The sequence below is a fragment of the Lissotriton helveticus genome, chromosome 2_1 (genome assembly GCF_964261635.1).
Source record: "Lissotriton helveticus chromosome 2_1, aLisHel1.1, whole genome shotgun sequence".
NCBI lineage: Eukaryota > Metazoa > Chordata > Amphibia > Caudata > Salamandridae > Lissotriton > Lissotriton helveticus.
The window spans coordinates 1,625,405,144-1,625,420,751 of NC_136059.1; the positions used below are offsets into that span (position 1 = coordinate 1,625,405,144).

General features: G+C 40.8%; 1 protein-coding gene across 1 annotated transcript in view; it reads left to right on the top strand.

Moving 5' to 3' along the window:
- LOC144818808 (protein NipSnap homolog 3A-like) overlaps positions 1–15,608 on the top strand; it is a 289,090-nt gene that overhangs the window by 151,523 nt on the left and 121,959 nt on the right. The window contains exon 5 of the mRNA XM_078676578.1: positions 13,505–13,591. Coding sequence (XP_078532704.1) covers positions 13,505–13,591 — 87 coding nt within the window. The remainder of the gene's footprint in view (positions 1–13,504; positions 13,592–15,608) is intronic.

The window sequence follows — 15,608 nt, forward strand, 5'->3', positions numbered from 1 at the left end:
GATCTGAATGATCCTTACCTTCTTTCGGGATCACTACTATTGTGGCATCAGCAGCTGTACCAGAAACAGAACCATTACGAATGAAAGTGTCAAAGACAGCTTGTAGCTTAGGAACAAGTAGCGGAAGAAAGGTTTTATAAAATAAGATCGGGTATCCGTCTGGACCAGGAGCTTTCCCCGAGCGGGTGGCCTTGATAGCAGCCGCTATTTCCTCCGGTGAGATAGGAGCATTCAGAGTAGAGCGATCTCCTTCTGAGATTGATTGAATCGGAATTGATTTTAAAAAGTCTTGGCACTTGTCAAAAGAAGCCTGGTTAGAGGGGGTGTATAATTTGTTATAGAAATCGCGAAAGACTTCAAGAATTTCCTCAGTTTGGAATTTGGTAGAGCCAGTGTGGTCTTTAATAGAAGAGATCTGGGAGGACTTATAGGAAGAATCTTGGAATTTTAGCGTGGCAGCCAAGAGTTTCCCAGCGCGATTCTTTAAAAGTAACTTTTTGGACTTTTGCGCCTGGAAGCCGATATGAGCCCTTTTAGTGACAATAGTATTATATTTGTATTTTAGGAGCTTAATTTGTTGTAGGTTAGTCGGATCTTTAGTATGTCTAAAGGAGGCCTCCAGAGTTTTGATGTTAGAAGATAAGTCAGTAAGTTCCCTCTTAATCGTCAAGTTGCGTTTGGACATGCATGCTATAACTTGGCCCCGAAAAGTACACTTAAAAGAGTCCCATAGAGTTATTGGAGAAGATACCGAGTCCTCATTTTCACGGAAAAAAGTGTTTATGTCCGTGGAGAATTTATCCACTTGATCAGAGTCATGTAACACTTCCGTATTAAGTCTCCAGGAACGACCACGCGGTTTCGGCGCAAAGGACGTAAGCGTAAAAGTGACCGCAGCATGATCGGAAATGACAATGGGATGAATCAGCGGAGAGGAAGAAGCTGAGACAAGAGAGGAGTGAACCAGGAGATAATCAATACGAGAGAATGAGGAATGAGGGGAAGAAAAGAAAGTAAAGTCACTGCCAGTGGGATTATGGAGACGCCAAATATCATGTAATTGAGCAGTGGAACACATGTTAATCATCTGTTTATGTGCTTTAGGTGGACGAAACTGGAATGCAGAGTTCCTGTCTAATAAAGGATCCATTGGTAAGTTAAAATCGCCACCAACAATGAGATTGCCAGCATGAGGGGTGTCATGCAATTTTTTAGAAATGGATTTCCAAAAGGCTGGATTATCCACATTCGGGGCATATATATTCATAACAAACAAGTCATGTTGTCCATCCGACAATTTAGATAGAAGCCAGCGACCTTCAGAATCATGCTCAGAAGAGATGATTGATAATCCTGAATTCCTTGAAACTAACGTAAGCACCCCATTGCGTTTACCAGAAGCATCAGAACAAGACACATCCGACACCCATTCTTTCTTTAAAAATAAAGCTTCTCTACTGGTAATTTTAGATTCTTGAAAGAGGACTAAGTCTGCCGAGAGCGACTTACAGTAATCCAGGATTTTAGATCGTTTTACTGGATGATTTAATCCCTTAACATTAAGGGATAATACATTTAAACCCGGCATGGAACAAAGGGGGATACAAACGGAGACAGCATTGATGACAAACAAAGAACGGGGTGCAAACAAACAGTGGACCAGCTATTAAGCAAAATAGATGTTACGGGAGCAACCATGTGGGAGAACCAGGAAAAAAGAAAGGCCAGAAGAGAAGAAAGACAAGAAGAGAAAAAGAAAAGAAGCAGAGGGGGAGGTCTAAAAGAGACCCACATCATGCAAGGGAGAACGTGGAAAGGGCGAGTGGGGGAACCGTATTAAGAGCAAAAATTGGTAAGGAGAAACAGCCCAATTATTAGAAAAAATCTCACGAAAATAAATAAACCACATGAAGAAACAGCCGAACTCAGTGCAAAAACAGTTTGAAAATGAGGAGCTGAGACGCTATAAGAGGAATAATACACTTCAGGGCAGATTAGCGATATCATAACATGAACAAGATCATATAATGAAGAACAATTGAATCAAAAATGCAAAAAAAACTTAATTATGCAATAAACAACCTAAATAATATGTAACATTACATAAATATAGTGACGAATAGGCAGCTAATTCACATAGTAATAATAACAACAATTACATAACTATACTATAGAGTGGAATCTTAGAAGGAAAAAAGATAAGTGCAAGAGAGGAGCATGTAGAGACAAGGAAGAGACAGAGATGGAAGAGGGAAAGGAGCAGAAACCGAAAGGAGAATTCTACTCCGCTATACTAGAACAATAACTAGCATAAGGTAAAAATGTGAAAAAAAAGTGCTAGCGAAAAAAGAAATAGTATATTAAATACAAGCAAGAAATCTGCACCCAATAACTATAACAAGGCAAGTATCATGCAAAGGATAGACCAGAAAAAAAGGCTGAGAGAACGGAATTGAGAAGGAAGAAGAGATTCAAGAGTAGTATGGAGGAGAGAAAGAGAAGAAAGAAAGTACAATAGCAGAGAGGTAAATTAGCGTGTAAACACTACTAGAAAGAAAGAAGAGGAATTCATCTTGAAAGCAGTACAACCACAGGTATAGAGATAAACAAATCAGGTCCCTGAGGCCCCAGGAGCCTGCGTTGTTGCTCTTTGAATCTCCATCTCTATTTCCTCCTGGTTGTCTAAGAACGTTGTCAAGTCTACCGGTTCATCGAAGATCCTGGTACGTCCTTTATAAGTGATGCGAAACTTGGATGGACCTGAAAAGGAAAAAGGAATGCCGAAATCGGTGAGACGCTTCCGAAGATTCAAGAAGCCTTTCCGTCTTATGACTGTGTCTCTGGCAAAGTCTTGAGAAATGGAAATGCGATGACCCTCCCAGTTGAGTTGTTTAATCTTGCGCATATGAGACAGAATCAGTTCAGTGTGTTGATGTCGTAAGGGTTTAAAAATGATTGCTCTTGGCTGGGTGGCTGCCTTAGAACGAAACGTAGGAACACGGTGTGCTCTTTCAATCTCAAAATCTCTGTGAAAAGATAGTTGGAGTGTATCCGGAATCCAATGAGATAGAAACTCAATCATAGAGGAGGATGATTTCTCTGAGTCCTCCGGCAAGCCAAAAATACGGAGATTGGATCTCCTATTACGGTCTTCCTGCTCCGTGAGGTCTCTGCGCAACGCCACCATAGAACGCTCCAGTTGAGAAAGGGACCTGGATTGCTTTTGCATCCCATCCTCTGCAGAACTTATTCGTGTTTCTGTCGCTGATACACGAAGAGAAAGGGCTTTAAAGTCATTCCGGATAGCAGACACTTCCACTTGCAGTAAGTCAGTGTTAGTCTTTGTTGACTGCGCAATTTCATGAACTTCATTCAGGCGCGCCAAAATGGTGTCCAATGTGGAAGCATTGTCTGCCTGAGGAGATTCAGGCGACGGAGAGACTGACTTAAGTCTTTTTAAAGATGCGCCCAGGTCCTTAGAGTCCTTGCTGTTCAATGACCGACTCATAATGACAAGTGACGTAGCAGGAGCCTGAGAGAATACACTGGAATAGGCTGGAACACCAAAGTTGCGCAAAATATGTAGACTCAGTGTAGAACAGTGGCAGTTTACGCTCAAAACACGCAAAGCAAGAGTAGCTGTTCAGGTATGAGGAAAGTTGCGCAGGAAATCTCTTCAATAAAGCAGAACAGACACCTCCATGAAGAATGTGAGAGAAAAAATAAAAGCGAGCAGCTCAAAAGACCAGCCAAGAAGCAAGAAAGTAACATCAAGGAAAAAGCATAAATGTTACCATTTCAGCCGTCGTGTGTAGAAACCCTCAGCCAAGCGCTGAATACCGCAAGTTTGTATCCGCTGCGGCGCCTCAGAAGTCCGATGACAGGAACGTCATGCGCGACAAAATGGCGGTCGCCCTTCAGGAATGCGAGCGCCTGTGAGGAATAATTCAGGAAACATATCCTCGGTGGCTGATAACGCGGAAAGAACAGCGTCGTGAAGGTCACCGCATGTTCCGCCGCTGATGAGTGAAGTTTCAGGTCGCAAGGGCACGAAGAAGCGGAGAGAAACGCTCTACGGGACCAACTCACCCCGGAGCTCAAGCGCGGCACGCCATGCAACAGCGGCGCGCAAGCCACGCCCCCAACGAGTACATCCTTAACCACGATATCCTTAACTGCGACTTACTCGAACAACGACTTTCCAAAAGCACGCAAAAAAGAGCCAGGGACTGACCAATAGATGGCACTATTGTAATTAAAATAAATGACAAGCCTTTCAAGATTTGTCAGCTCTGTTTACAGTGTTCTCGCTAGGAACAAGAGATAACGGAGACAACTAAAGATATTTCAGTGAGTAGAACAAATATGCCACTTTTGTTAAGCAGTTAACGCATACCTTCCTTGATGGGCTCAGTTGATAAGGGAACCTATCCCTTTCAAGTGACTTGTTTGTCATCCTTAAAATTGAAGATGTCATTAACAACGATTATCAGCATAAACATCCGGACATTCAGTCAATACTTTTGAAAATTAAACAAGAACACGAAGGTGACCTTCAGGAATCTGTTACTAACAAGATAGAATGAGGCGAGCAACTATGCAGGAATTATTATGCATGAAGGAAGGAAACATTTGATCAATGACAGCATATAAATTCTGAAGAGTGAATTTGTGTAATGTTGCATAAATATTATTGTTTAACAGGAGAAATGCAACTATATTATTAGAAAGAACAACAAAATGAAAACATTCCAATAAAATAAATGTTTACTGAAGCTTTCTGAATGTTTGATTCTGGAAAGCCATTACATTTGAAAATTAATCGTGGTTAAGGAGGTCGTTGTTAATAATGTAGTGGTTTGCCATTGCTCGTGGTTTAGCCTTCGTGGTTAAGGAAGTCGTTGTTTAGGCAGTAGTTGTTTAATCATATAACCGTGTTCAACGTAACACGTGCATGCATGGGCAGGCATTATGAAAAAGGCAGACATTTTTAAATAAATGATCCAGCACGGCTTATGGCAATGTTATGGATAAAAGGGAGCAAGCAGCCCAGCAGCACTTGGTAGCTGCTTAGCCCTTTAAAAATATACATATATATTTAAAATATATGGTTTCTTCATGGGAAGCCGGATGGTGAGATGGAATGGGCATAATTGGGAAGTGGAAGGGATGAAAATAGTGTGTAGGGAGTTGGAGAGAGCTAGGAAGTTCATACGTTATTATGAAGTTCTTAATGTTAAACTAAAAAATGTCCACTCCGGTATGCAGGTGAAGCATACAATTCATCCAGCAAGATGCTATGAGACCATCATTTTCCTGGGTGGTACAGACGCAAGAAGATGGAGAAAAGCCATTGAATCAGGAGCAGGGAAGTGTGAGTGACAAAAAAGCCATAGGTTCTAGTTAGGAATTAACATTTTAAAGAAGCTTAGAAATTCACTGAAAAAACCAAAGGTTTCAGGAATGTTATAGTTAGGCTGACATTTCACTCGGACAAAACCAGAGAAATTCAGCCGTTATAGTTACCCGAGTTAACTGTAACTCACGCCCCCGCAATGCACTGCTTATGACCTCAGATATTAAATCACTCATGACATGGTCAGTGACTTCACTGATGACATCACTGATGACATCTCAAATGACATGGCTTATGACATCTCCGATGACTTCATCCACAGAATCTCTGACGCACCCACTCACACCCCATAAAACTTTCATACCCCCACTTCAACTTTCACACTGCCATTCTCAAAACCATTGACACACCCATACCACTCACTGATTCATAGGTCTACACACGCACACACATCTGCTCACTCACCCATACAGCCACTCATACATCCACTCATCCACTTAAACAGCCACTGATATACCCACTCATACTTCCATACAGCCACTCACACACAGTCAGTCACTCATAGAGCTACTCATACCCTACTAAGTCACCTATAGAGTCAATCACACAGCCATTTACTCACCTATACATTTATACACACACACATTCGTACAGATACTAATACATGCTCACTTACCAATACAGTCCTGACTCAAGCACACACTCACCCATACGGCTGCTCTTGCAATCACTCTGCCACACATACAGCCTCACCTATACTGCCTTTCACATATGCACTTACTCACCCATATGCCACTGACACATCCATTGACTCACCAACACACCCATACACACACTCACTCACCCATACTGCCCCACACACACACACACACACTTGCCCATACAGCCACTGACTCTCCCACTCGCTCATTACCCAACCACACAGACACTCAGTCACCCATAGAGGTACTCAGACAACCAGTCACTCACCCATACAGAAACTCACATACCCACTCACACACCCATGCGGCCATTTAGACACCAACTGACAGATATAGAGATCGCAAAACAAGTCATTCACCCATACATGCACTGTGACACTTAATTATTCACCTATACAGTTACTCATGCACCCACTGAATCATCCAATCAGGCACTCATATACCAACTGATTATTTAACACTCCTAAAACGTTTTAGAAACACTCATAGTCACTGGATGATATCATCAGTGATTTCATTTGAGATATCATCAGTGATGTCATAAATGAAGTCACTGACCATGTCATGAGTGATGTAATATGTGAGGTCATAACAGGGCGTTGTGAGGGCGCGAGTTATAGTTAACTCAGGCAACTATAACGGCTGAATTTCTCTGGTTTTGTACGAGTTAAATGTCAGCCTTTCTATTACATTCCTGAAACCTTTGTTTTTTTCAGTGAATTTCTAAGCTTTTTAAAAATGTTAATTCCTCACTATAACATCCCTGAAACCTTTGGTTTTTCAGTGAATTTCTAAGGTTTTTTAAATGCGAATTCCTAACTATAGCATCCCTGTAACCTTTGTTTTTTGTGCGAATTTCTAAGGTTTTTAACTAGCAGTCACGTTGGCAGAGTGGTGGAGAAAGGGGACCGGGCCTCCGACCAGCTCTCATGAATTCCGCTGCGTAGGGCTTACAGTAGGTACCAGGAGGGCTTCTTGGCCCCCAAGGTCCCTCTGGAGCCAAGGGGACATTATCCCTCAACTAGTAGTGCGCCCAAAGGCACATATGCAGAATGGTGGAGGAAGGGGGCATGGCCTCTGACATCTTCTCAGCAATTCTGCTGTGTGGGACCTACTGGAGGAAACAGGAGGGGTCTACTGAATCTACTAAAACATTTGAACTGGGACATTCCTTCACTAGTAGGAGCTCATCCAATTAATTCTGAGGCTTTGAAACCTAAAAAAATAAATGGTTAAATGAACACTATCACAATTGTTTTGCAAGTCAGCCTTCCACTATATACAGAATTGGGTGGTGTTTTAAAGGTGGTAAAATATGATCCTACAGGAAGGCTGTTAACACTCAAGGGAAAAATTGTGGCCAATCAATCAGTATTTGCTAAGCACGACTACTCACCCATGAGGGTCTCAATGTGCTGGGGGGTTAAGGGGGCTGTAGGTCCAACTGGGCACTGAGGTTCAGTCAAGGAGTGAGGTCTTGAGATCCTTCCAGAATTTGGTCCGCAACAGGCATAGCCTGAGGTGGAGAGGCAGGGTGTTCCAGGTTTTGGCAGTGAGGTAGGAAAAGGATCATCCTCGGTCCTGGTCTTGGAGATCCAAGGGATGGCCACAAGGACCAGTTAGGCAGAGCAGAGGTGTCTGGTGGGTACGTGGAATGAGAGGCGGTGGCTCAGGTATGCGGGTCAGGCATTGTGGAGGGATTTGTAGGCGTATGTGAGGAGCTTAAAGGTGACCCTTTTGTTGACTGGGAGTCAGTGAAGTTCTCGCAGGTGTTCGGAGATGTGGCTGCGGCGGAGGATGTTGAGGACCAGTCTGGCTGCAACGTTCTGTAGTTTCCTGAGGGGATCTAGGTGGCGCCTGCGTAAAGTGCATTGCCGTAGTTGAGTCTGCTGATTAATGCGTGGGCGAATGTCTTTCTGGCCTCAGCGGGGATTCATCTGAAGGTCTTTTAAAGCAGGCGAAGAGTGTGGAAGCATGAAGAGGACACGCATTGATCTGGCGGTTCATATTAATATACTGTTACCATAGCCAAAGGCAATCTAGATTGTATGGCACCCTCCACTATCCTAGTGAAATAGAAAAATTCTAATAGCGATTAAACCAGAAAACATTCTAATTGGTGGACACTTAAACTTGGCACCTGACTCTTATTAGAAGTATTACACAAGAAATATACAAAAAATATGTAGACGTTAGTACAGTTTTGTAAAACACTTGCTCTTGTCGATTCACAACATATAAAAAAAAGGTTGACATTATTATACTTATGACTCATACGGACACAAATCCTACGTATGAATTGATCTAATTTTCACTGGCAGAAAATTATCTCAAACTATCCCCTAGAAAAAATAAATAATATTTTTCTCTCAGCTCATGCCTCTTTCAAATGAATAATTTCTATTCCAAAAGCATTTAAAAAACTTATCTGGAGATTGAATCCATTCATATTAGACAACAAAACTTTGAAGAAAGATGAGAAGAGAAAAGAAGGACGTCCTTGTCTGAAACTCTAAAGAGAACAAGAACATCTCAATAATGTGCGACAGTCTCAATTGTTTTTTGCAAGGCCAGTTCACTGCAGAATCTTCTAGTGACAAAAAACGGAAATTATATAAAATTCTGTGAAACATGGTAAGAGAATCATATGGCCTGACAACGAATACTGAGTTGGGAAGACAATCAAAAGTATTGGAAAGGGGTGATAAATGCTATATATTATCAGTGTTCAAATTAAAACAGATGGAAATAAAAAAAGAATTCCATAATCCAAGACACAAAAGTTTAGTGACTCTAAAAACAATGACACACGTGCAGGATTGAAACAATGCTGTGAAAGCCTTTACAAAAAAACAGTAATTGACACTGCTTAAATGAAGGTATTTGTAGACAACCTTATTATATCACCATTAAAAAATATTAGCAAAGAATGTATGGGCAAAAATGTCATGCTACAAGGCATAATGCATTCTATATCCTGTCTTTAAGCTGTGGAGATCACCTGGCCTTTTTGGTTTCACAGATTATATTCACAAAATATGAGAATGACATTGGCCCAAGCCTACTGACATTATATAATAAAATGATGGGATGTTTGTAAACTCATTAAAATCACCAGACTGAGACCCAAATGAATTCCAAGCAGTAGACCCATCCCTCTAATTAGAAGTCCTCACTAAAACATGGACAAAGAGATTAAGCACAATCACTACAAAATTAGTGAATCCCTATCAGTTCAGATTCATACAGTGGAGAATAGGTACTGACATTATAAAAAGTTACAATCATAGAGGTGCACCCAAAAGAAAATAGGCCGAAGGAAAATAGTTCAAACATTCTTGTGTCTGTGTGGATCAGTAAGTGGGTGAGTCAGTGGCTGTATGGGGTACTGTTGGGTGTGTGAAAAGTTGTATGAGTGAGTGAGTGAGTGTCTGTATGACTGTCGGTGATTGAGTGCATGTGTCAATATGGGTGAGTAAGTGAGTATGTGAAAGGCAGTATACATGAGTGATGGGTATATGATTGACTGTGTGCGTGAGTGAGTGAATGTGAGAGTGGCTATATAGATGAGTGCATGCTTCTGTCAGCTGAATGAGTAAGTGGGTGTGTGTAACTGCTTGAGTAAGTGGCTGTATGATAGACTGTATTTGTGAGTGTCTAGGTATGTGAGTAATTCTATGGGTGACTCACTCAGTGTGCCAGCGCCTGAATGAGTGGATATGTCAATAGCTGTATTAATGAGTGAGTGGGTCTATCAGTGGCAGTATGGGTAAGCGAGTGGATGTGTGTATAGATCAATGAATCAGTGAGTGAGTGTCTAAGTACTGGTATGGCTCTGTGAATGGGTTTGTGAATGGTTGTGTGGGAGTGGCAGTTGGTTTTAAAAGATTCTACAGTGGTGTGAGTGGGTGCGTCAAAGATTCTATGGATGATGTAATCAGTGATGTCATTTGAGATGTCATCAGTGATGTCACTGACCATGTAATGAGTAATGTAATATATGAGGTCATAAGCAGTGCATTGCTGGGGCGCGAGTTATAGTTACCTCAGCTAACAATAACCGCTGAATTTCTCTGGTTTTGTATGAGTGAAATGTCAGACTAACTATAATGTCCCTGAAACCTGTGTTTTTTTCAGTTAATATATACGTGTGTGTGTGTTAGTTTGTGCGTGTGTGTGTGTGTGTGAATATATATGTTTATCATACTATTAGTCATCCTCAAATCCAAACTTATTATGCAAGGGCTGACAAGGGCTGAAAAGTAGCCATTTGAATAAACATGATTACATTAATGAAATTCATAGACAGTTGAGGGGTGGTCATTGTTACAAATGGATTACTTTTAAACCAATGAAAGAGTTAACTGACTTTATGAGCATGAAGTTACGTGACTCGAAGGACAGATGCCTGTTATCAGAGAATGAATTTAAATATTTATATGTACGAAACCCAAGATTCCCATATATCTACATACTCCCTAAGGTACATCAAAAGAAGAGGGGATTTTCACCTGGAAGACCTAGTAAATCAGGTATAGGACCCCTAACAGAACGGCTCTCTGAATATGTTGACATTTATCCCCAAGGCTGTGTTTATAACCTTTCTTCTTATATTCAGGATGTAAAGGATTTTTTGTACAGATTTAATAACTTGCCCTGGTCTGAAGAGCTGACGTTCGTGACATTTGATGTGACTAGTTAATTTACTGGTATCCATAAAGATTTGGGACTTTTGGCAGGCAAATCATTTTTAGATTCTAGGAAAGCTGACTGCAATTAAAATATTTTGATGATCATTGACATGATTCATATAACATTGTCCAGAATTATATTTTGCACCATGGACATTGGTACCATCAATTACAGGGAACTCTTTTGGGCCCCAGGTTTGCCCCCTTGTATGTCAGCCTTTTAATAGGCTCATACGAGCTTGCCTGGGGCAGATGGGCCTCCCCATGGCTGAACATATAGCCTTTTGTGGGAGGGACATTGATGGTATAATTTTGTTATGGACAGGCTCAGTAGATCAATTGAACGAGTATCGAGATATCTTAATAATATCTCTGCTACTCATTCAATGTGTTTCGTTTCCTGTTCAAATGAAACACGTAAGCTGTAATTGTTCTAATTTATGTGAAGAAAAATAACGTAGACACAAGAATCTTTGAAATATTTTCCTTAGACTTATTTGCTTTTGGGTGCACCTCTATGTTTGTAACATTAGTTTGGTTATAAAATTACCTTGTCAAAATGATATACTGTGCCATTTCTAGAATGATCAAAATGAAATGCTATAAATATAGCAATTTTATTGGCAAAACCACTCACCTGGTTATTAGTCTTACAAATAATGTACAGAAAGCACTGAAAACTACAATTGATACATTATGCAAAATCATCTCTCTGAATTTAGGAAGATGGGTCAAGTTTATCTCTGTGAAGATGAAACTCTTACCATGAATTATTTATGTAGGTGGTAATGTTAACAATACAATGTACCTATCCATTGAAATATTCTTAAACCAATGTGTCTATTCACATAAACACAACTATTTGTTTTCAATTAAAAATTACAACTTCTATGACGTAAACTGGGTTTGGGCTTCCCTAATATAAGAAAATATCACCTGGCCTTCAGTTTTTACCAAAGGACACACTGGTTTGCTCCAGAATCTCAGTCAACACCAAAGTGGGTAAAGGTGTAGCATTGGTCAATTCTTGTGCTGGCTAAGTCCAAACTGAGGTGGAATGGTGGGAAAAAAACTGTTGGTTGAAATGCTACTCAAGTGATGGCCAAGTGGTTAGACTTACTGCAAGTATTCCTCCCATCCCCTTTTGTGTGTTTAAAGAATCACTTGAATCACAATCTTCATAAAATAGTCCCACCAAACCTAGAAATTGAAAATAAACTGAAAGCAATGGATCGAACAGCTCTTACAAAAGACTTGCCAGCTTAAACAATGTATTCATAAATGAAATGAAATAAAAAATGAAATCAAAAAGAGATTTATAAAGCTTGATACAATTTAGACTACACCAATGTTTAACTACTTAACCACAGAGATGTTAAAACACCAAATTAGGTCTCTTATAACTTTGCTCCCCATTCTCCTGTTTCATGTTCTGTCTTGGGTACTTGTATCACACTGAATATTTATATGTTTTGGATAATAATATTTTATGTATTAAGCTCCCTAACTACAAAATGTTTTATTGGGAAAAAGGAGAAACAACGATTTATAAAAACACATCTTCATGAAAATAAAAAATGGATAGAGCCACTTCCAGGTCAGGCCTCCTTCAGACTGGAACATAAATAACTCAAGACTGGTTTCGGGCTTTTCTGGGCCTTGCCACTGAAGACCAATAGGTCTTAGCCCTTCTCCAATAGAACGAAAAGTGGTTTGCCTATGGCTGACCTCCATCTAGAGTGCATAGTGGGCAAAAGAACAGAATGGAAGGTAGCCCAAGAAACCACCAGTGCCTGAGATTAATTCATGCGCTCCAACCATCTAATTTTTATTTTCTATGTGAGAGTCCCTAAGTGCAACAGGGTTTCCAAGACTTGGGTCGCATGCCCTCTATGCCATTGGCCTCAAGCTGCACCTCACTTGCAAGCCCCAATAGAGTGTAACAAGCGCTAGGTTTACTTTTGTTCCCATCTGGAGGGGACCTTGTCCAGCAGTTCAGGATGGACTGTTTCTATTGAAACAGGACAAAGATTTGCATGTGGCAGGCCTTTCTCTAGAGTGGCACAGTGGGTAAAAAGGATGGACTGGAAAATGGCCCTAGAATTCCCTCTTGACTGAGATTAGGTCAAGCATTCCTTCCATCAATTCTGTTAGGTATGCCCAGATATGGGTCCTGTGCTCACTGTGCCACAGGACTCAAGCTATATCTTTACTGAACAGACCTAAGTGGACCAACATCAATCTGGGGTTGCATGGTATTTCTGTCCAGAAGGGACCTGGCCTGGCATTTCGGAATGAACTGTTCATTTTGGAAGAGTATTGATTTGTCTATGGCAAGTCTCTGTCTACAGTAGCACAGTGAGTGAAATACTATGAACTAGATTGCAGCACAAGGGCATCACCAGTGGTTGACTTGAACCCAGATATTTCTTCCATCAGCTTGTTATGTGTTACGTTGAATCTGACATATATCGCTGTTCTTGACATCACTCTAGACGTGACAAGACGTATTTAACTATAAGGGCTTATTGTTCCAGGGAAACCCAAACGCAGAGAAAAATATTTATGTACTAATTTATATTGTGAAGGTGGATAATGTTTTTTTTTTTTTTAACTGGATGCTGATTATATCCCAACAATTGTGTAGCTGTAACTTGAAGTGGTTGATTTTAAAGGCTGTTTAGTGTCCAGTGCATGCCTAAAACTGTTTTACACCTATATCTTCCAACAATATTTTTCGTCAATTGTCTTTACAGTTCATGTCCTTTGGTGGCATAAAGACCCAGACAGTCGTGCAGCTGGTAGACACTTCGCCCATGAAGATGCCCGAGTAGTGGCAGCAGGTGAGTGACACATAAAACATTTTCATTGCTGTGACAAACCTTTCCACGCTATCTTTTTGAGACTCAGTATAGCATAATCATAAAAATGTATGTAGTTATGCATGTCTTTTAAGAAAGTACGAAACCGTATTTGCTACAGTATTCAAAGTAAATGTAAAGGATGTCTAAATAAACAAGCAATGGCAAATCCAGCTGTTTTTGTCTTTGATTCATACACACAAGCAGAAACATAAAGTCCGGGACCATGTTGACATGGATGACGCTTACTTGCAATAATGCAGGTAGCTGTCAAGTGGAAGATACCATGAACACTCACACCATCACACTTACAGCCACCCATACACATGGGCCAGCAGACAAACAGTGCCCTTGAGCTAGCAGAACTACAGGCACGCAACTACTTAGACCACCTGACATGCAGTTACCCATATACATAGACTGAGATGCATGTGTTAGGTTGTCATGTTTCTTGCACTTTATTCTAATCTATGGAGATCTAAAACAGCTAGTTGTTACAGGGAATGAGGAAAAACAACCGTGTGAATGGATTATTCACCCACAAAAGAGAGCAGTGGTTAGTCAACAACCATAGACATCTGGTTGCCAAGAAGGAATCAGGGGCCAGATGTAGGTCGGCAAATACCGGTCGGTAACGGCCGATTTCGGCCGTTACCAACCGGTATTTGCAAATGGAGATGTAGGGGCCTTAAAATTTACAGAATCGGTATATTTACCGAATCGGTAAAGTTACCGATTCGGTAAAATACCGATTCTGTAAATTTACCGAATCGGTAAATCAATATGTATGTATGTATGCCCTTACCGATTCGTTATTTACCATGTAATACTATTGCATGGTAAATAACGAATACCTGTGTACATGCACATCTGTGCATGTACACCTGTGCCATGTGGCACACATACATTCCCTAAGGGCATGTATGTGTGTCACATGGCACACAAGCCACAAACAGGGGTGCAACAGGGTGTCAAAGTGACACCCTGTCCCCCTTGGCAATTCGGTAATTTTACCGATTCTGTAATTACCGAATCGGTATTTGCCATTGAATCCTATGGGCTTCAAGGCCCATAGGAATCAATGACAAATACCGATTCTTTAATTACAGAATCGGTAAATACCGAATCCTACCGATTCGGTATTTTTTACCGAAAAATTACCTACATTAGATTTACCGATTCATGAATACCGAATCAGTAAAATTCGGTATTTATGAATCAGTAAATCTAATTTACCTACATCGGGCCCCAGGTGAGGAAAAAAGGGTTCCAGAGAATGTAAAGGTCTCAAATAGTGAGTGTCAAACAATGTGAGGAATCAGAGCCTGATGCGGAGTTAAGAATGTTATGCTGTTAGAGAGATGCCACAGCAAGCCAGGGATTTCCAGATATCCATGTCCACAAACCAACAGAGTCTGACACACACAGTTAGACAACATATAAGTATGTATACAGATACAAATCACACAGGTATGACGATACACCACCTAAGCAGACTTCCATGCATGGAACGGAAAAAAAGTTAGGAGGTTTTAAGTCCACTTAAAGTGAGAGTCTTTGCTGAAAAAAATCAATTTAAGGTAGAGCAAAGATACATTTCATGGTCTTATAGTTCATTGTCTTGTTAGAGCAACCACTTCATCTGATAAAGACTTCTAGCTGCAGATGCCTTACCATAGAATATTCCACAGGCATCATACTGGATCCAGAAACTTTCGATGAGCAGTACTCCTGTGCACTGGTAGGTGATGTCATTTGGCTCTGACTTGCATCCCCCATGCTCGAAGTGACATGTGCAGTCACTTTTTATTGACCTGTTGGATCTTTTGTCAGATATTTTGAGACTTAGTCTCCTGGTGTGAAGGAAGTCTCCCAAAAAGGCAGGTTTTAAGCTATGCGGCGCCTGTCAGCACCATATGTTGGTGGACTCACGTTTGGTTTGCCTGTGGTGCTTGGAGTACGATCACAATGCAAAGATTTTCGAGGAGGGCCGTGCCAT